At 52.6% G+C, this 22007-nt stretch overlaps 1 protein-coding gene across 11 annotated transcripts in view; it reads right to left on the reverse strand.

The window, feature by feature from the left end:
• LOC108920534 (peripheral plasma membrane protein CASK) overlaps positions 1 to 22007 on the reverse strand; it is a 97479-nt gene that overhangs the window by 46381 nt on the left and 29091 nt on the right. For all 11 annotated transcript variants that reach the window (XM_018729325.2, XM_018729321.2, XM_018729320.2 and 8 more), the window contains exon 2: positions 8967 to 9079. In XM_018729325.2, coding sequence (XP_018584841.1) covers positions 8967 to 9079 — 113 coding nt within the window. The remainder of the gene's footprint in view (positions 1 to 8966; positions 9080 to 22007) is intronic.

Consider the following 22007-nt stretch of genomic DNA (forward strand, 5'->3'; position numbering starts at 1 on the left):
CAATTACAGACAGACACCGCACTTCTCCTCCTCCTCCACGTGTCGCTGCAGCAAAGTCGGACAGGTGCATCAGAGCCCATCCAAAGCACTGCTGGCAATCCTGGTGCTTTCAAACTCTCAACTCAACTCTCGCCAAACGGCAAAGAAAAATAAAACCACCTCGAAGGTGAACGGCGATCTGGGTCCAAGAGCACCGTGCCCGATTGCAGGCAGCGCTCATGCAACAAGGAACACGACAATCCACTTCTCCCGCGGATCTCATCGAGGGGAGTCTTCAGTTAGCCGAGAGTGACAACCTCCTGGTGCTACCTCTCTCGGATGTACGGTTTGTTTCCCGCCGCATAACACGACCGTGCACGTAAGAGTGCCGTTGAGAGTTTCCAGAGCACCAAGAGGAACGCAGCACCAAGGCTGTGAACACAGTCGCCTGAGAGATCCATCTGTTATCGGTAACTGTCCAAAGCAGGGCTGTGGGGATCTAGAGCCTACCCTGGAAGAAAGGGGTGCGAAGGTACAGGAGGAGGGAAAATAGTGCCCGCGATGGCAAGACAGAGCAGGAGTGCGCGGAGTGCACTGCGCTTGCGTCCACGCTAAACTCATGGATGCCCCCAAATTACAGAGCCTATCGTGCTGCCATGTCGAGTCCCTTGTCCACTTAGTGCCAACGATATACCCTGGACAGACTAGAAAAAGCGGTATGAATCGGCTGCCAGAAGAGCCGCCAAGAGCTGGTGAACGTCTAAGCCGCATTTAGGTAATTCAAGGGACCTCTCAACTTTGATACAAAGACCACACCGTTCTCACCCGCGTATGGAGGCCAACATGACTGCGAAACGTAGGTTGACGCACGTCCCACGTGCTGCCAAGTACCACTGCTGAAGATGTCCCCGCTTCTCACGTACGACCCTAACTTCATCACGCAATCTGCACACCGGTGGGAGACGGGACAGATCCCAGGCGAAGGTTCAGCGGCACCGCACCGTCACCCGTGAGGGTGCGAGCCCAGGAAGCAGCCCTTCGCTGAACCAACTTTAACTTGTGCGGCACCTCTGACGACCTCTCAAACAGCAGCAAAGGAAATGCATTCAAAAGAAACAGGATTCCAAATGACCGACTTAATCCGAAAGGCGGTTAAAGGTGGAGGAATCCGTTGCAAGCCGAGCCAAGGCGTCTGCGCTGGTCACACTACGAAGTCAAGGCTACTCCTGGAGACGTGGTGAATTCAGCTGAGGTTGCCAAAGCAAAGCACAGAGCTCACGTTGAACAGGTGCTTGTCCTGGACAACACGAGGTTCTGATGTGATGGACGCGCAACATCGTCAAGGTCCACAGCCTGAGGGCGAAGAGCCCATTCCACTAGATACATCTGGAGATGTGCATCGCTGAGCTTACAAGTCACGAGGGTAGCTTGAGCGTATCAAGGAAGGGGTTCACCGGCTTCGCCTGGCCCGGCCCAGTTCAAACAGGACGTTCTGGGTCAATGTCCCAGTGATGCCTTTCATCTCTTCTTGTTGATCTCACCCTTTCTATAAGAACATTTAAACAGAAGGTTGCTGGCTCAAGCCTCATTCCCTGCTACTCCTTCAACCAAGGTTCTAAACCTCGACCGGTCCAGTAAAGACACCCTGCTTTCCAAGTCCACTCGCCGTACAGTGACCTAGCATGCCGTAAAATTATGCTGTAAGAGAAATTAATTTTCCAGCTAAACGAGGTTTCGCCCATAAAGCGAAGCACTTTCCTTACTATCCCGAACAGCTCCGTCGCCAGCTCTCCCGCTAACATTTGCCGCCCTGCACAAATCCAGATCCTTCCAGCTGACGCGCAGCCACAGCGCTCTTCCTTCCAGGGCCAGTTCGCACATGTTGTGTTTCCAGAGCCATTTCTTCGCAGCTTTCAGCTCTCGTTCCAGTCATACACGAAGCGAATATGCGTTTCCTCGTCCTCTCGGAGGCCTCCCCGACACAAACCTCCCGCAGCGAAGCCGCCAACGGCGCAACGCGTGATGCGCGTTACATGGTCCTCTTGCCCGCAGAACGGTCGACTCGCGACTTCGGTTCAATTCGGCTCCTCGGATCACGTGCGGAAGCGACTCCAAAAGCGCAGGAAGTCGAATCGAGCCAAAGCGGGAAGGAAGGAGGAGCGCCTGCCCGCGTCCTCGTTCTTCGGGAACATCCGCGCGCTTTCAAGCGGCTCGCTGTCATTCGCATTCGCTGCTTTCCGCAACAAAAAAGCCTGCAGGTATGGGATAATAGAAAGGGGAACGCTGGGGAGCACAGCTTGTTGACACACAAATGCAAAGTGTGGCACCTCCAGGAACACACGGCCAGCATGGGAAATTACTCCAATCTCGTGCAAATCCCCCAGGCAGGAGGAGCCGTGCCCTGGCACAGCGTCACTTCCCCCCACCCCACCCATCAGGAGGGAGACCGCTAACCTCAGTGCTCCCCATACATCTCGCGCTGCAAATGACAACGAGGTTCAACGGAAAGCAGCGAGCAGTTGAGCGCGCGGGCCTCCTCCGCCTGCCGCCGAGAGAAGCGCGTGACAGAATGACAAAGCGGCCATTCTTGCCGGGCACGCTCACATTCCAGGATTTGGGGACTTCCAGGCGCGGACGAGAGGGCCTCTGTGCTGATGAATGGAGAGCGCACGACTTCCGAGAGGACTCTCCAGGCTCGGTGGAAAGGGTCCTCTCTTGAGAGCTGGAAGGGTCCAGGACCCCTGCCTGCCAAGTTCTCCCTACACAGCTGCCACTACAAACGGCCCTCATTACTCGTAACGCGTTGGCCACTAGACGGTTTCCGCTGGCAACATCGCACGTAAGGGAAGGCAAGACAGAGTCGAGAACCGCGGCAGCCGCTGCCGAGCAGGCTGGGCAACAGCTGCGGCGAGGGGGCAGCAGGTTGAGGACACGCGGGCGCCTCTCAGACGGGGGGCTCGCCACCTCCCGCGTGCACGCCCAACGCCACGTACTGCAAATCTTTACACCACATCCCGTGGGCAAACACCCTCTTTTGTCGAATTTTCCAGCCATGGTTCGTTATGCAACAGTTTTTAAATTATTATTAAGTAAGTACATTTCATCGGGGGTGGCACAGTGAGTAGTGCTGCAGTCTCGGTGCCTGGGTGGTGCGAGAGGACGTGGGTTCGATCCTCGCTCAGTCTGCGTGGGGTTTGTATGTTCTCCCCATGTCTGCTGGAGTTTCCTCTGGGTGCTCTGGTTTCCTCCCACAGTCCAAAGACATGCTGTTCAGGTACTCAGGTGTGTGAGTGAGAGAGAGAGTATGTTCCACTGATGTGTGGATGAGCGACCCAGTGTAAGTAGTGTACCTAGCAGTGTAAGTCACTGCGGTGAATAAGGTGTGCGGGATTGCAACACTAAATGGAGTTCACTGGAAGTCACACCTTCTCTGTCCCAGAACGTAACTGTTTAGAAGACTGCCTTGAAAGCGGTCGGAAAGACCAGGAGCAAACCTAAGGCGGATCTTTTGCCTCAAAGCGGAGTAGCGCCCGCGGAGGCCGTTGCAAGAGGGTTCCCGGCCGCACCAGTAACGGCTGCGAGCGGAGAGGCCCCCCGTTTGCGTCCATCCACGCCTCCGGGGCACCGCCTCCCCGCTGAGCTTACCTCACCGACGCGCGGTAGAAAATGGACACGAGCCGAGCGCCGAGGAATCCACACCCCTACAGTAAACAGGCGCGAGTCCACAGGTGAAGGCGTCGATAGAGAAACTCTTCCCGGAGCGCGAGGGGGACCTCTCGCTTGAGCGGTACGTTCGTGGAAACGAAGCCGGATGCGGAAGGGAGAACAAACACGCTACGTTCCAACCGAAAAAGCAGCGTGCCATCTACAAACACCTTGCATGACAAAGAGGCGGTAAACTCCTGAGAAGCGAACGCCGGAACCCAAGTAGCGCGGGGTGGTAAAAAGACTCTTAGAAACGCTCGGCGACTGACAAGCGAGAGAATAATGATGAATGTTGGCAGAGCGACTATAACGACGGGTGGGGTCAGAGTCGGGGAAGCTCAAAAATAAGACTCCGTCGGGCTCCCCAGAGTTTCTTCTCGACATTCTCAGAAGCACACAATTATCTCCCCACACACACACACACACACACACTCTCCACTCTCCCTCCAGACAAGCCTCAAATGACATTACTTAAGAAACGCTAATCCGTCTACTCCAATTTACACCACAACGAGTAATCTTTCCTAATAAAGCGTTGAAAGTGATTTTTAACGCAGTAAAGCAGAGCTCTTCGCAAACACATTTTTACAGACGCTGTCCAGTAAGGCTTTGAAAGACGACACCTGGTCTTCTGCTCGAACAGATATTATAATTATTATTCATTTTTTCTTTTTTTTTTTTTTTTTTAACCTGTCAAGGGCAGCTTATCACATTTGGTTTGTAGACGGGGATACTTCTGACTATTTACTCATTCATGCAGTATGGTCACTCTTACCGCAGCAGCGCAGGGTAAGTACCGTGCATGTGGGTATGTCAAGAGAGGGAGGGGATTTCATCGCGAGTGATCCGACTACACGGTGACAGCTCTAACCACCACTCCACCTGCTGGCCCAAATTAACGGAGCACAAAGTTGTGATACCTTAAAACAGAGTATATTTAAGTACATACTATAAGTATGCATGGTCATACTTTAAGATACACAGTTTTGAATTTTGAGAATTACACTTTGCAGGAAGTCTCATTTAATAGCCCTACAACCGAGACATTTATATCAATTCATTTAGCAGGCACAATGTACCAAGGGGTTCAGTCTCCCTCCCCAAACCTAAAACCAGGCTAGGCAGTGTGTGAGAAAGGGATTTGGGGCCAGTCCATTGTCCTGTCCATTGTCCTGTCCCAGACGCACACTGCTTGTTTTCGGTCACCAAGCTTCATGCTGTACGCGGTGATCTTTTCACGAGTCAGCAGCTGCTTTATGATCTTTTGGGTCCGGCGACCATCGGAAAACAACCAAATGCCCCTCTGATGATAAAGATCGCGCGGGGCTAGTCGAGGAGCACGGGTTATATTCCGCTCCGGGCCATTTGAGAAATGAAAACGGTTCACTTGTCGAAAGGACGAGAAAAAAAAATCTCAGCCAACCGTTTGAAAATGCGTTCTGGTCAAAGAAGGATATTTCAGCCAAAAGATCCAATATACGCTCGCTGGACGACGTCCTAAAAGCCCTGTGATGATGGGAGACGACGTGCCACGTTCTCCGAGCGTGGGATCGGATAGAGGTCGATGGGGGGGGGGGGGGGGGGGGGGGGCACCGACCGCGCAGCACCGCCTAGTCGCTGACCTGCCGAACCGACGCAGCCCCACGGGCCAGAGGCTCGACGCGTGATCTAGGAACGAGCCGTCTGACACTTCCGGCTCAAACCAACTTGCAAGGCTTTCAGACTGCGGATGGTAGACGTTCCAGGAGAGCTGCTCCGTATCCTTGCGGGTTCCCTTCTAACGATCAAACGGCATACAGCAAAAATAAGCAAATAAATGAAAACAAACTGAATGCGCAACATCGCGGCAGGCGGAACACAGAGTAGATGTGGGCAAACAAAGGAGAGAACAGCAGCCCCCGGCACTGTGATCCTGCTTTGAAGTCATTTCCAAACACTCGAAATCTAAACCTGATAATCACTTCCTCTCTGAACGGCCCGGTCTATGTTTACGAGCCGCTGGCGTACACCGAGAAACGCCTCGGCGCCCTCCCCAGCGGCGTTCGCCCTGCGGCACAGGTCCGGGTTCAGATGCGTCCCGCGCCATTCCAGCCATCCGGCGCGAGGCGGTCCGCGGAACGCCAAGCGGCTCGTGCTCCCTAGGGGTGGGCGAGATGGCCGGGCTCCTCTGCCCAACACAGCTCACGGTGACGTTCGTGGTCAGGCGGGCGCCTACAGCACCGTGAGAGGAACCGGACTAACGGTACTCTCCTCCAAACATGGTACATCACCTCGAACCCATATGGTGAAAGAACCACATGGTTCACAGGTTTATCATCATACCATTCGTTCATTTAGCTGCTGTTTCTATGCAAAATTACTTACAACGCAAGGTTTCTCTGCTAGGTTTCTAACAATGATGTACCTTTCTTCACTCAGCTGATGCTTTTCTCTAAAGTGGCTTACAATTATTTATCCATTTATACAGCTGGGTAAATTCACTGGAGCAATTTAGATAAGTGCCTTGCTTAAGGGTACTACAGCTGGAGGTGGAATTTGAACCTGCAACCTTCTAGTCCAAAGGCTGTGGCTGTAACCACTGCGCTTCCAGCTGTCGAATATATACAGCAAGTTAATTTTTACTACATTATTGCAGGGTAAGTGCCTTCCTCAAGGAAATTAGAGCAGAGTGGGATTTGAACCTGGGAACTTTTGACCGCAAGGCTCCGATCGCTACGCCACCTGCTGCCCTGCCTCCCTTTGATCACGAGCGCAACCGAAAGCACGGCTTGGTTCAGATGCCCTTGGAGGCGGAGGGATCCTGATGTCGGGACGAGAGATGGAAACGCGCCGCCTGCCGTCCCGCTCCGTCCCTTCCCCGTTTCCAGAGCAGCGGTCACGTCGGCAGATGCCGAATGTTGCTCCTGGCACCCGCAGCCGCTTGTTGCTACCCAAGGCTCCCTAAGGAGGGGTACAAGGGCACACGGGGCGGCGCTACCGGTCTGCAGTCCCAGCTGCGGGAGAGGTACCCATCCAGAACGCCACTTCCTCAGGTGTCATCTCAAGTTCATGGCTCAAAATCCGTCCAACTCACCGAACACCCACTCCTACGAATCCTACTAATTACGAGACCCCGCTAAAGCATCCTAAACAGGCTTTTCAAGTCTTTTTAAAGCACTACTTATAAAGCCCAAAAAAAAAAAGAAAACTAATGGGGCAAAAATGGTGTGGTCTCCCAGAGGATTTTTTTTCCCCCCCCTTTAAATCTTTGCAAGAATTTCCTAGGAGGTTTTGTTTGCCCGGACAAAACCAAAAAGATGTCCTTTTTTTTTTCTTCAGCTGGTGCTATTCTTGCAAAAGCTGATAATTTCATTATGAGGCTTTTTATTAATGAATCACGAAGCCTGTGTCGTCTACTACAGCGAAGTAAGAATACGCAGCCCCACCCGTCTTCAGGCCAAGCGCATCCCATGTCTCTTCAAACAGCCCTAATTAACCTGAAGTGACACAAATTAGGTAGATCATTGCATGCATGTTCTGTGTGTGTGTGTGTGTGTGTGTGTGTGTGTGAGAGAGAGAGAGAAAGGTGTGTGCTGAGGAGGGTAGTGGCAGGGGATCACAGATGGCTTGTGCCTGGCATCACAGACAGGGCCCTGCCAACATCCTGGTCACACCGGACAGCACACGTGGCCTCGCAGCGCCTGCTGTCCCTTCAGTTACACACACACACACACACACACACACACACACACACAGGAGGCAAACATGCCAAAACAGACTCCCCAGCAGAACAAACATAACCCTATGAGAGCACTGCAACTGAAAAGCAAACAGGGCGCAAATAGGGTACGAAGGGCCTGGAGAATGACACAGAAACACAGTAAACTGGTGCAAACAGAGGCGCCGAGGAGCTCCGGCGGTGTCACCCGTTCCCGGCACCTCGCGGAGAGAAGCGACACCTGTTCCGCAGCCTCGATGCGACAGTGCCGTACGGCAGGACTCTTTCCCGGAGCACGGGTGCCGTGATGAGGTTTCCAATCTCTCGGGACCAGTTTTGACAACCAGGTGACCCCACAAGAAGCAGCTGGAAAGACATTTATTGCAGGAAGCATCTTTCAAACCGTCAAGTTACCAAGCGCACGCTCGCGAAGGCCCACAGAGCCCCACTCGCCGCGATCCGGAAATAAAAGAGTCCTCAGCCTTGCACGCTAAAAAGCGGCATTTCGAGGGAACGGGTGCGGCGCGACACGGGACCTCGCGATGCAACGGTGCGCTGCAAAAGTAAACAAGCTCAACGTAATCGCGACAGTTGGAGGAACGGGTCAGCTGTGTGTCGCGCTAATTCATTTTCTCGCCTCTGTCTCAGCTTCATGCGGCGAGAACCTGTATGCACTAAAGATGTGTGTGTGTGTGTGTGTGGGAGAACACAGCACACCTTTCAAAAGGAGCTGCTAGAATGAACAGCTGTGTTTGTACGTAGGAACAAGCAGGTGCGTTAAACACGACTCGTGCTTCTCGCGCTGCAGATAAGGAGACCGAGCTTCTAATCCGGCGACGATCCGCGGAGACGTGGGCCCGAGCACGTCGGGAAGACGAGCGGCCGCCGAAGAGCTAATTTGGAGCTCACCTTCCGAGAGCGCGACCTCGGCGGCGGTGCGAGTCGAGGGGAGCGACTGCGATCCTCCTTGGAGAAAGCCAAGGCCGTCCGGAGCTTTGACCGAGGCGGCCCTCGGAAGAAACCCCGTTGTCCGGGGGCGCCGGCATCTCCGTGAAATGACCGCTCGCACCTCAGCAGTCAAAAGTCAGCTGCGAACACCTTCTCGCGCATCATTCCTCTCCTTCTGCATGTCTGGTTCCCCTCTCCCTCTCCCACCCACCCGTCGTCGCATCACAAGGTGCGTTCAGGACGCAGAACAATGTAAATTATCAGAGAGTGACCGTCCCTTACAATCAAACCCAAAAAAAAAAAAAAAAAGGGGTCATATTACATTTATTTACCCATTGCGGATACTTCCGTGCGTCTCACTGTGATGTTAAAAAAAAAAAATAAAAAAATTAAAAAATACTGTACTTGAAATATGTAATGTTAATGAAAAATGGAATTCTTTGGCATTTCAATGAAAGAAGGCAGAGTAATTATAGAAAGGTCTAGTTCCTCCTGGAGACATGCCAAAAAGCTCCATTCTTCTGCGTTTTATCATTTTCAGACATGCGTGCACGCACGCACACACACACATACATACATACACACACACACACACACACACACACACACACACACGCAGACGGAGACGGGCCCTTACCTTCTGTGCTGAGCCCGGGGCTCGAGGTGAACTTGGCCACATCCACTATTTTCACAGCGAACTGCTGCCCGGTGTCTCTGTTGATGCATCTGCGCACGACGCTGAACGGGCCCCTGGAGAGGAGGGAGAGGCACCGTTACGAGAGGCACCGTTTCGCAGCGCGGCTTCCCAAAATCTGGAAGCGGAGCCTCCGAAACGCGACGCGAAGCACGCGAGGCCCTCGGGGTGCATTCACCCGGACCCCGAGGTCACCTGGCCTTTGTTTGGAACTTAAGCAGCAGAATGAATCGTTTCCGCTCTCGGCGCGGCTACAATCGTGCTTCCGCTGCTCGGCAACACTTGTGATGCTATCGGGCCCGGAAGCTGCTCGCAGACAATTACGGAGTTCAATAATACGAATAACCGCCCATGATAACAAAGACAGATGGTCGTTTTTACACTCCGGGAACAAAGACTCACAATCGCCTGCACGCGCAACTATAAATAAAGCACGTGAGCGTTGAAGGCTCGAAATAAAATGCGGTAAAACACAATTACGCCTGTACCCGCGCGGCGCAATGCGGAGGATCGATTATGTGCGGCGCAAGTCATCGCAGGCTACGGAGCAGGAGGACGGCGGTGCTCGCCGTGCGACCGCCGGCATCTTTCTGGGAAGGCGCCGAGGCTCCGGTCACGGAGGCCGGATGCGTTACGGCAGCTTACGGTAACCTCGGAGGAGAGGTCTAAGTGTTACCAAAGCATCTGTCGGTTCAGCGTAATTCCACAAGTATTTACTGGAGGGTACTTCCAGGAAACGTGCCTTGTGCATGGGTACTGTAGGAGGAGAGGGGATCCGAACCCCGGTCCTCCGATTACGAACTGGTGACTAACCACGGACCTACTTGCAGCCCCTAGATACTGTAAATACAAAGGGATGAATTAAAGGCTCAGCCGGTAGCGTAACGGCCAGGGAGGATAACTCCTAACCAAGGTTGTTGGTTCAAATCTCACTCCTTCTTCAGTATTGTGCATGAGCAAAGGGTTTACCATGAACCACCCCAGTATAAATACTCCACGACATAAATTTAGAAACATGTGCAAGCTGCTCTGAGTAAAGGCATCTGCTAAATGACAAATTATAAGTGGGGGACAGCAGGTGGCGCAGTGGCTAGAGCCATCGCCTTGGAATTGAGGAACCTGCGTCTGAACCCGTGCTCCTGCTGTCGTACCCGCGATCAAGGTTCTCACCCTCAACTGCTCCGGTAAAAATTACCCAGTTGTACCAATTACTACGCAACAGTAAGTAGGTCGGCATACACAGCAACCGCTCCAAGTTCCTTCGAACGAAGGTGTCGATTAAACAAATAAATGGAAAACCGGAGACTAATCAAGAGCGACTTACTGGCTTGACTGTACTAGTGCAGCAGCGGGGGGTCTTTCACACACGCGACCATGTTAGCGCCATACCACCCAGCAGGGCCTGTCCCGGGCCTCCTGACTGTTCTTAAAGACACCGTACGGGTACCCCGTACAGCTACGGGTTCGTCAATCCAGTCGATAGTCCATCAATATCCAATGGGGCAAAACGCAGTGCGATCAGATTTCTGCCGCCTGTTGCTCGTGCCACACCTACTGTACATCAGGAACTCGTGAGCATATCGAGGGGGGCCTGATTATTCATATCGGTGGCGGAGTCCCCAACCGGCATGCGTGTGAGCGATGTACTCCTGGGGTTATTGATCGCAGGAGAGTCGAGCTCGCACGTCGGCCTTCTCTTCGGCCCGGGAAGCTCGCCGCTGGGTCGCCGCCGGAAACCGAAGACTGGCTACTTAGCGCAACGCTGCAGCCATCGGCGACGGGAGTCCCGGCGAGACGCATCCGCCCCGGCGACCACCAGCAAGGACTCTGTGCTTGCACCGTATTAAGAACCTGCTGCGGGGGGGAAGGGGGGTCTGCCTCCTCGCGCTCACCACAGCCCTTCCCAGCACGTTCGGGCTCGCATCTCGGGCCTCCGGGAACACCCCTTCGGACGAGGCGCCGCCGTACCTTCCTCTCGGCACCAAGATTTGAGCCTCTGACGACCCTAACTAAAGAAGAGGGTTTATCTGAGGCACGGGGCGAGGGCTCGAGGAGCCCCCGCCGAGTCCCGCGCCCTCCGAGCTTCAGACGGCTCTCGGTTCTCTCCCTCTCTCCCCTTCTCTCCTTTGAGCACGGCATTACGCAGCAGGATCCCTCCAGCAAGACCTCCTTGTGACTCACTCATTCTCACGCCGAGACACCGATCATCATGCTGCGGCGCAAACATGTAACCAGCAATTAACCCCGCCGTGTTCAGCGGGGCCATGTGATGCAACACGCTTGCAAGACGCCTGGAAGCGTGCCGCCCGACCCCGCGCAGGTGAGCGGGAGCCTCCGCTCCGCACGTGTCGGTGGGTCAGCGGACGCAGCACCGCACGGTAGATGTGCCTACATAAACTCTAGCTCCGTGACGATGAAGAGTTGTGTAACATCGACCCATAAGTACTTGAGAGGAGACAGAGAGACACACACACACACACACACACACACACACACACACACACACACACCTCATGCTCACGATGGCTGCGAACCCAGAAGCCATCAACCAAAGGATTAAACCAAATTATCTTCTTACCGTTAATTGCATTTATTCATCTATGCATAAGACAATGCAACAAAATTTCACTATGTTGATTTTTTTTATGCATTTTCCATTTAGTTAAGTACACTTTTGTCACTAGTTTGTACTATATATGACTTTAAAAAAAATATTCCACATTCTTGAAATTTGCAAATTCTGGCATCGGGTTCCAAGCACCAAATACTCCAAGGTCTTTTAGGACCTGATGCTTTCTAGAATGTTCTGCCGCTTTCTAGAATGTTTGGGTGCCTTCTACAATCTTCCAATGGCTGCAAGACTCTGTAGCTAAAACTGACACAGTAGAAGACCTGGTGGTATTTCTGTAAACTTTAACTGATGCAAAAATCGACATAACTAAGAACTTTGAACATTTTTTATTACATTGTGTTATTGATGTTCAGTGCAGGGTCGTGGTACTCGGCTGCCTATCGCAGGAAGCCCGGCGCACGAGACATGGTACACCCCGGTACGGAGGACACCGGTCTATCACAGAGCTACTGCACACACTCACTCGGAGGAAGTACAGCCTCCGCAGATGGCACCGGATCGAAACCCGCAGCAAATCCCCCGAACCAGACACCGATGGGATTGCCCTGTGCCACCGTACCAGCCTGATTAATTCCAGATCATTATACAACACCGGTCTACATTTTAAACCAACAAAAATCATGTCCGGTTTGATCCAGTTCCTGCTACATGCACCACTTATAGAACATAATGGTACCTCATTTCATGAACATAACAACAACAGTTACAAGACACAAGTGATGTAGGAAAAACAGTGCCGGGTGTTCCGTCATGCCTTTCACCCGTTTCAAGCTCTCCGTATGGGAAAATCGACCCGACCCAACTCGGCAGCCTCCTAAGACGGCAAGACCAGCCTCCCGCCAAGGCCCGGCTCCTCAAAGAGCAGCGGGATCTAGCAGACTAGCCACGCAGACGCTGCACCACATCTACGGGCACCGCAGCTAAGGGCCGCTCCCACGTCATTAAGGGAGATCAAACTAAAACGCCGCTGCGTGACTGCAGCGCTACAGTAGCGCAGATCTATCCCGTGTGGATGTGCTGCAGAGACTAGACGCCTCGGTTCAGACTCTAGCCAGGACGTGGTTCAAGGAGAGGCTTGGAAAGAGCAGCTGAGAGAAGCCCATTCCAAGGCGGGGCAGCGGTCGGCGGCGTGGAGATGGAGGAGCCCGTTCTGCATCAGGCACCAACGCAGAGCGCGGTTCATCTCTGCGCCGACTCCGCTCTCCCGGAAGTACTTGTACGAGTAACGAACAGCCGTGTCAGAAAGTCGACGTTTCAGCTTTCCTCCGCAGCCCAGATGAGACTGAGCGGGTTGAGAGGGGGGATGTGAAAGAGAGAGACGGATGGGGGGGGGGGGGGAGAGAGAAAGAGAGAGAAGAGTTGGTGTTTCCTGGCAGCTGGGATCCATTACCGCGAGGAGGGAGACGATGCCTGGGGTGTAGGGTTACTCCTAAGCAACGAGCTCCTCACAGAGCACCGGGGAAAGCGCTGCGACCCTGCAGAGGCGTGCGATGCGTTCGCATGCTCCGACGGTCCCACGCGCCTCAGCGAAGCGGAAACGACGCCGCCGTCCCCCAGTCGGCAGAGCGCTGCAGGATGGGAGCGGACAGGAGTCCCGCTTTTCCATCCTCTCGTTCTAATGGACCCGTTGGCTTCGGGAGCTACGTTTCGTTAATCTGCTGTGATATTTGGGCATTCGGACGGAGGGCCGTTGTCCTACTGAGGGCAGAGCGAACCCGATGTCGAAGAAATGCCAGTGACATACCCATTCCATCAGAACTCATCGAATGGAGTATACGGGGAAGAGGCCATTGCGCTCACTTCATTCCTTACGTTCGCTTTTCACTTGTTGAGAATTCACCCGGCATAGATCGTACTCACAGTTCTGCTCCGTCTGCAAAGCAGATTTCTCGTGATTTACATAAAACTGGCTAACATTTTAAAGTAAACAAATGTAACGCGGTTTTAAGAAAGCCCGAATCTTCGATTTGCACATAGCAACTTGTCACATGTCGAGATTTCAATATTTTTCAAGTAACTATCGATGTATGTCTTGGTGCGCACGTGTGTCGGAATGGCGAAAGCCACCCAGAATATGACGGAAGTGCGGCGCAGGCCGAGCGGACCGGACACGATGCCGGGTCCGAGAAAAACTCACGAAAGGGTCCGCGAGCAGCAATGAATGAAATGAGACGTAAAAGGGAACCTTTCACCGGGATTAGACGCAAGTTGTCGGTACGCGCTCTGCGGGAACGTGGCGTCGGACCCTCGGACGCGTGGAAATTGCACCAACGCAGGACTCGGAGCGGAGATGCTTCACCGCAACACGGAGCCGGTCCGCGTCTAAGCGGTGCCGTGTCCGAGGGCCGATTAAGTAAATAGCCGGTGTGGTGCGGTCCGGTCCACCCCCGTTTCCGTAGAACAACTCGTCTCTGGCAGCTCGAGCGGCAGGAAAATATAACGCGGGCTCGGCCGGTCCCCGAGGGTCCCCGCGGGCCGCGGCAAACGGTCTGCCGGCGGAGAGACGGAAAGACCTTCCCAGGGCTGCGAAAGGACTAAATGGAAAGAATTTCTGCAGGATGTACTTTGTGCTGGAAAAGGAAAACGCACTTATGATTATTAATAAAATGAAGAGAGGATACTCGAAGCATAGCGCTTTAATATTTTTAATTAGAAACGGACTGACAGAAGCGCTTACTAAAAAAAGAACACTTTTCTTTTTAAATCACAGAGGTTCATTTCTAACCATGAGAGATCCACACCAGTCTAGTTTTAACGTGAGAACACAAGGCTCCAGACAATCACCCGAACACTAGCGAGGAAGGGAATCCTGTATAAACCAAACGTCTCCCATTATAAAGAGCCCAGAGCTGAAGTTTTGCACTTTCGAGCCCACAACTGCCACGTCATGTCAACTTGTAATAGTATCGGGTGCGACAGATTGCCTCGTGACAATAATTACTCCAAAAAACAGCGCTTCGCGGAGGGACAGTAAGCACGGAAGCAGAGAATCAGAAAAAGCGGCGGCATCTCCACGTGGAAATGAGCGCCGACTTCACGAAGCTCCGGCGATCGTCGCACGGTTACGCTGCGACCGACCTTACCGAACGAAAGGGGAGAATGCAGCTTTCACTCCCAGCAGCGCCGACAGGAAGCCACAAGAGCTGCAGCTGCAGCATGGAATGGGGCCCAGAGGCATGCTGGGAAGGAGTGCCACAGATGGGTACGAGTTAATGAGTCCCACGAGAAGCAGCAGCAGCAGCGTTCCGCGCAGGTCCGAGGTGGCCGTACGAGTGCGGATCGGGCGCTCGCTGACCCCTCCCCGGCCTCAAGCTCACGCGCAGCAGACCGGAATGGGGCGCCGGGCACAAAGAAAGAGTCGCTGACCTCAAGTCTGGTGGCCAATAAATCTCAACAATCAAAGAGTAAGCCCCCAGCGCAGGGCGGGCGTGTGAGGAAGGGCTCGATGAATAGGCGAAGATCATTACCCAGCATGCACTACACGCCGTCTCTGCGGCGCGTCTGGCCGGGAGATTTACGCACCGAGCCGGTCGCCTTCCCCTCCGCGTGCGTTCAACCACAAGGCCAGTCCATTAAATGTCACGCCTTTACTGCAGGTCCATTCCGGCCCTGTCGCAAGAGCCATTACCATGTGTAAATGAGTGCCCCCCGCTGAACCGCGGCGGTTTCTCCAGCCTCAACGAAACCCGGGGCACGCGTCAAGCTCAAGTCCAACGGCCCTTCCTCCAACCTAGCGCCGCACGGCAGCGCTTGCTCGCCGCACTGGGGGAAAGCAGTCAAACATAAACCTCCTGAACACGAAGAGCAAGGCCCGAGAGTGGAAAAAGTTGGAACCGACGAGCTTTCAGCTTCACGAGATGCTGAAAACTGCTCTATGAGTAGTTGAATAATTACAAGGTGCACATTAGACAAAGTTAACACAGTAAATTGTTCTGAAGAAAGGCTTTAGTCACTCGGCGGTAAATGTTCACGCGAGGGCAGGTTGTGCCCTCGACACCCCTTTCCCTTCCTTCCTCTGAAGGATGGCTCCCTCCACCCGCCCCGAGCCTCCTCCCATCACGAGAAGAGAAGGACGACTTGTGTCACTGGAACAAAGGCTGGTTTCCTCCGCCAGGATCCATGCCACTTTACAGTCAGGTGGTCGCAAACAACTGCCGTGAATCACAGCAGCCTCCGAAATGCATGCCAAGGCTACGATAAAGAATGAAGCGGTAATAAAAAGAATTTATGGGCGAGCTGCGATGAATTCTAGCGATGCCATAAGCCCATAAGCCCACGAGCCCGCACTGCCTCTGCGCTGCCCGGTGCCTCGCGTGTTCCTATACCGTGGATTTGGGGTGACAGCAAGACTTGTGTTACTACTAAAGCGGTGGTCATTAGAGAGGAATTTAAGGACCACGTTCGCAAACCTGACACTCAGCAGGCTGCCAGCTTCAAAACAAACAACGGAGGGGAAACAAACATTTAGAAGGTATTAAAGACAGGCGGTGTAAGTGCTACCCAGGCAAACTTGCCACAAGGTGACCACTTGCATGGTCTTCGAGGTGCAGAAGTAGTTAACCATTGCCTCTTCTAAGCATATTTGAACTGTAGAAGAAACCTCGGGTGAAAATCTTTGCAAAGACAGAGCCAGAACCAAACCTGCTTCCAACGGAGCCGCATGTGAACTCATTTCGGAATGGATGAGTGAGCCAGCGTAAGTAGTGTATCTAGCAGTGTAAGTCACCGTGGTGAATAAGGTGTGTGGGCTGATAAAACTACATAGAGTTCATTGGAAGTCGCTTTGGAGAAAAGTGCCTGCTAAATAAATGTAAACGAATGCAACGAGGTGCCAACCCCAGCAGCGGCGATTATAGGCTCACCGGCAAAAATGGAATACCAGCTCTTGTCCGGCAAAAGACTGGAAGACGGACGAGACCTTCCTAAGGGTGGAGATGCGAGTCGTACCTCGTTACACCCGCAGTATCTCCACCGGCAAGCGGAGGCGCCGGCTACCTGCCCAAAAGGAGACCCGGGGCAACCCGTCGGCTTGCGTTCCCCTGCGCGGTCGGCATCGCCGGCAGCGCGACGCACCGTCTCCGGCTCGCAGGAGGAAGTGTTTGACGACCGCATGCTTTGTGCCCTCAAATCTTCCTGGCAAACAAGAGATATGGACCTAAATCCCTTCTCCACAAACTGGAAAAAGCAAAGCTCTAGATATTAAATCATGATGAGAAACTGCTCTCCTGTAAGATATGAACTAAGCGATGGGAATTTGGAGGCAGCCAGGAGAGCAGACCGATGGTCCGTCGCGCCCGCTGTCTCCGACAAACTTCCATCTGATCCGCATCCCTCCCGCCTCATTAAAACAAATACACGCTAAATAAAACATCCGTGCCGCACGGCAGACCTGCTTTCTAAATACACATCTTTAAGAAGGAAGAATCCATCTGATGGCTCTTTTTGAAATTAAATGGCCAGACGGTTAACTGCTGTGCGGGAACAATGCAGATGGAGGGGATCGGGGACTCTGCGGCGCGCTTAGGGGGACACGCATAGGACCCCTGGCTCATTTCTGTCCAGCACCCCCTGCACGGTGTTGCCACGTGGTCTCTTTGTCCTCGTAGGCCTCACTGGGAGAGCGAATGGCTGAGCGCTGAACCGGGCACCCAAAGTAGACAACAAGAGGCAGGGTGGGACAGCTGGTAGCGTAGTGGTTACAGCCGCTGCTTTTGAATCCAAAGGTTGCAGGTTCGAGCCCCACCTCTGGCTGTAGTACCCTTGAGCAGAGTACTTACCCTAAATTGCTCCGGTAACATTAACCAGCTGTATAAATGAAAAAAAATAGTTGTAAGTACCTTAACGTTTTAAGTCGCTCAGGAGAAAAGTGTCGGCTAAATGAATAAATGTAAGAGCCCCAAAGAAGTGCTTGCACAAAATTCTAGTCAAGCAGACCGTAGTGTCTTGCGCTCACGGTAGAGGTGTCCATCGCTCAATAAAATTCTTGTTTGCGCGTCTCCCGCAGATTCTAAAAGCTATAAATACGAAGTAGTCAAATACCCAGACAGCAAATATAAGACCAATACGAAGACAAATATTACAATGAAACATGCAACAGAGACTAAATATACACAGAAACGCATCAGGACAACCGTGTCTGGGGGCGAAACGCAACATTTACATTACTGTACTTTATTTAGACACTTTTCTCCAAAGCGACTTCCAATGAACTCTATGTAGCGTTATCACCTCACACACCTTATTCACCAAGGTGACAAAGCCACTCTCCAGAGGCAAGTTTCCAATACTGAGAAGGTAGAGAACGGCCCCGAGAGCCCCAACCCCGACCACTATTTACTCTCTGCTGGTATTTCATTAACGGGAGAAGTTTAGCGAGATGCAGAAAATAAACACCCCTGCTCTTCACGCAGAATAAAAAAAAACCTTTGTGACCCGAGGGCTCGCGTCAGCCCGCAGGCGGGTCCATAAGATGACCGAAGTAGCGCGATTGTTCCGATCGGCCCGGATCCGTACGCCCGCTGAGGAAGTCCCGATTTAGACACAAGTTCTGGGTCAGTCAAATGGAACAAGGACGCGTGAGGTAAGGGTTACACGACTCTAAAAAGGTCAGCTGTGCGACAAAGGACAATTTTTAGGTAACCGCCATGTGCCGTTACCACGTTCATCGGTAAAAGGTGTGAAAAATGCACCTTCCGCATAAACGTATCTTAAGGCGCGGCAAGGAGATAAAATTCGAAATCTCAAAGTCCGACAAGAAACCACGTTGGGATTCAAAAACAAGGAAACCTAGTAGAACGGATCCCCGCAAGCATTTCCACTAGAACAAAAGCATGTTCCAGCCAGTGGTAAAGACACCGCAAAATGGGAAACCCTACAGAAAAAAGACCTTGCGGCTTGTACACGTCAATGAGTCAAGACATTACCATCAAAAACGGGCAGCAGGGGGCGTAGCGGTTACAATCGTTGCCCTGCAATCTAAAGGTCTGGGTTCGAAACCCCACTCCTACTGGAGTTCTTCAGAAAGAGGTAAACAAGGTACCTACCCAGAAGTGACAAAGTAAGAATGCCTTGTATAAACAGGTAAATAGCGTAAAGCCGATAAGGTCACTTTGGACAAAGCAGTCATTAAGGTTAATTAGGAATAAAACGGTAGAAATCTTGCTGTGCTGCAATTTATACAATGAGCTGGTATATTGCAGCTGAAATTAAATTCTTCCTTCGTTAAATTTACATTTATTCATTTAGCAGACGCTTTTGTCCGAAGCGACGTACATCTCAGCGAAAGTATAATTTATGCATTAAATTAAGAGGAGGAGACGTAGCTGCAGACATGAAAGTCTCAAGCAAACCTAGTTTGTTCCCTACCGCTTGCTGCACCGAGGTTCATCAGATCTTACATTTAACTAATCTTGGCAAGTATTACAGAAGTCTGGCTATTTTGGGCGAACCTAAGGATATTAGCCTAAACATATTAGTAAGCTAAACTATTTAACGGTCCCGAAATAAGGACCTGACCCGTCGGGCCGACATTTGGCGAGCGACGCAGGAGCAGCGGGAGCAGCTATGCGCAATTACTGACTAATTAAGTGCTTTAGCCGCTTACGTCCGTCTACATCGCACACAATGGGCTGCAGCAGGAGCGCCGCGTCTCACAACATCCGTTGTTTTCACCGTGCGGAATGGGGGGGGGGGGGGGGGGAGGAATGCTTCGCCGCATTTGTTACTCGAGGCTTCGTGGGCTTCTCTCTGAAACCATTAGGTTGAGCTGAGCTGCAGACAAACACGCTGAAACGCGACCTAATCTAATGAGAAACCCTTCAAACGGCCATTTGTCCAGAGGAACCACCCTGGAAGGTGAAGAGACACCTCCTACCCAACCCCCATGCACACTTTTTATTGCTTTTCCATTACAGAAAGAAAAGAAAAAAACTCCATAAAGCATCAGCATGTGAGAAGTGTGTGGAAATGAAGCCATTAAAGGAGGTCCCACGGTGACCGCTGCGTTGGCGGGGTCGGCCTTAGCAGCGCAGAGCTGCCTTCGCACCCTGGCCGCGTCCCCCCCGCGCCCAGGTGACGCCTCCATCGGGCCCAGTGTTTCGCGGGGAAAGCGTCGCGGGGCGGAGACCGCGGCTGCATGCTAATGCCGACGCCTCTGTCACACGCTCAAGGAGACCGTTCCGGGAACAATGCAGGAGATCGTGCCGCGCGCCCTTGGAACGCATTATCTCCTTGGTAACGGTGTCACGAGGTGATGGGGTTTGCAGATGGATAAAAATAACGGCGGACCATTCCGTTTCATTCCGACGTCCTCCCGTCCGACAGAATGTTCATCGAGCCCGTTAACGTCAGTATTGGCGGCACCTCCACGGTACGTTTAGAGCCGCCGCCCAGCCCCGCCGGCCCAGGGAACCGCGCGCGTGCCGAAAGCACGTCCGACCCGCCCGAGTCCCGCGAGCAGGGCGGCGAGAGGGTCTCCCACTCTTAAACGACATACGGCTGGAGAAACGGTTCTAAAGGCAACGCTGGTACATGAATCGGAACGCTTCGTTTGTACGGGTGTCCATTTACCACGTTTTATCCCTCGTTACGGAAGTGCCAGCGTGCAGACCCACAGGGGAGGCGTTGCGTATGCGTGGTGTGTGCTCTGCAGTGCGTCTGGTGAACGCCCCCGACTGTCACCGTTTTCCCTGCGAAGAGACAGGCGAGGGGCATTCGGCACCGCAGCCAGCCACCTCGACATTCAATCATCGGAGCGCGCGCTCCCGTTCGCGGTGATGTGCGGGGACTCCGCTTCCTACAGTCGCTGAGGAAAGAGGAGGACGGAAGCGACAAACGGAAGCTCGTCAGAACGCTAAAAACCCCAACGGCGCAAAGGGCTTCGCACGTTTCACAACTGAACGCAAGACGTGGAAACATCAGGGCAATTTCACCTGCATTTCATCTTTGGAACTTAAACGGAAGCCATAAACAGACGTGAAACATAAGCCAGGGATGAGGGAGAGCTCTAGGCGCAGCTCCTGTGGAAGACGCAGCCCTTCGAAGACGTCTTCTCCGCGGCCGCCGCCGTCCGTCCAGCTGCGCTCCTCCCGTACGCCAAAGGATGCCGCAGCGGCACTCCCACAGGCAGCGTATGCTCACGCTGCACGAGTGTCACATGACGACATATTAACATTTTTACGTGCTCATGCATATATTCAAACAAGTCTGGTCTTCCTTTAAATGAGGTCTGCAGATCACGAGTCTGGGTGATGGTGTGGCAAATGACATCAAGTTTCACAACTGGTTAATATATGTATTAAAAAAAAAAAAAAAACCCCCAAATCCTTAAATGAAAATATAGCAAAATTCACTGAAGTTATATATACACAAGCAATAGATCATGAAAGAACTTTGTGAGCCAAGAAGGTGAAACTGACCATCTTTCCACTTGACTAAGACAGCAAAATGTGGCAGAAGGTCAGAACCGAACCCATGTCTGAGATCAGCCTCAGTTCAGACCCAGAGGTGGACAGTTCACGGCTTAATACCGTAACATTTATTCATTCAGCTGACGACTTTCTCCAAAGCGACTTACAATTACTTACCCATTTATACAGCTGGGTCATTTTACCGGGGCAATTTAGGGTAGCATCAGCTAGAGGTGGGATTTGAACCCGTGACCTTTGGGTCCAAAGGCACCAGATCTAACCACTACATTGTTAACTACCTCGGATTATTTTTGTAATAAAGTTACAAAAAGATGATGATTTGCAGAGCCAAAGAACATGTCATAAATAACCAGGAAAAACAGGCATTTCTAAAAGACGCAGCTCAGTCATCTGGAAGATGATCCCATAACCGACTAAGTGAACAACTCCTGAGAGAAACACCCGAATGTAGTACTGTACCGCAGGACAACTCGATCCTATAGTACAGCAACCTTTAGGCATCTCCCTGGTTAAAGAAGCCCTAGCTGTGTGCCCTCAAGGGGCGTACTGCTCATCTGCAGCTGCTGAGACACCACTTAGCCCATAATCGCTCCACGGGGGAGGATGGGCAAAGTCCCCCAGTGCCCATCGCCCGGAGCGAATTAAGCTGAAGCGCGTCACTTACTATCCTGCTACTCCGTGTGATGTGCCAAAGGTCTCGCAACCACGTTTATAGGGTGCCGAAAGCCAAGGCCCGATTGCCAAGAGAGGACGGGGGGGGGGCGAGGCACCTTCGAAACACCTCGGCCACATTACTCTGAGCACAGAAACCAGGTTCTTCCGCCGAGGGAATCGTTTGTTTCAACGTTCCCAAGGCTACGGCCCAGCGGGAGCAGAGCGGACGAATCGGCACAGCGCCATCCAGCAGAGGGGATATGGCGCACT

The sequence above is a fragment of the Scleropages formosus genome, chromosome 14, assembly GCF_900964775.1.
Source record: "Scleropages formosus chromosome 14, fSclFor1.1, whole genome shotgun sequence".
Taxonomy (NCBI): domain Eukaryota; kingdom Metazoa; phylum Chordata; class Actinopteri; order Osteoglossiformes; family Osteoglossidae; genus Scleropages; species Scleropages formosus.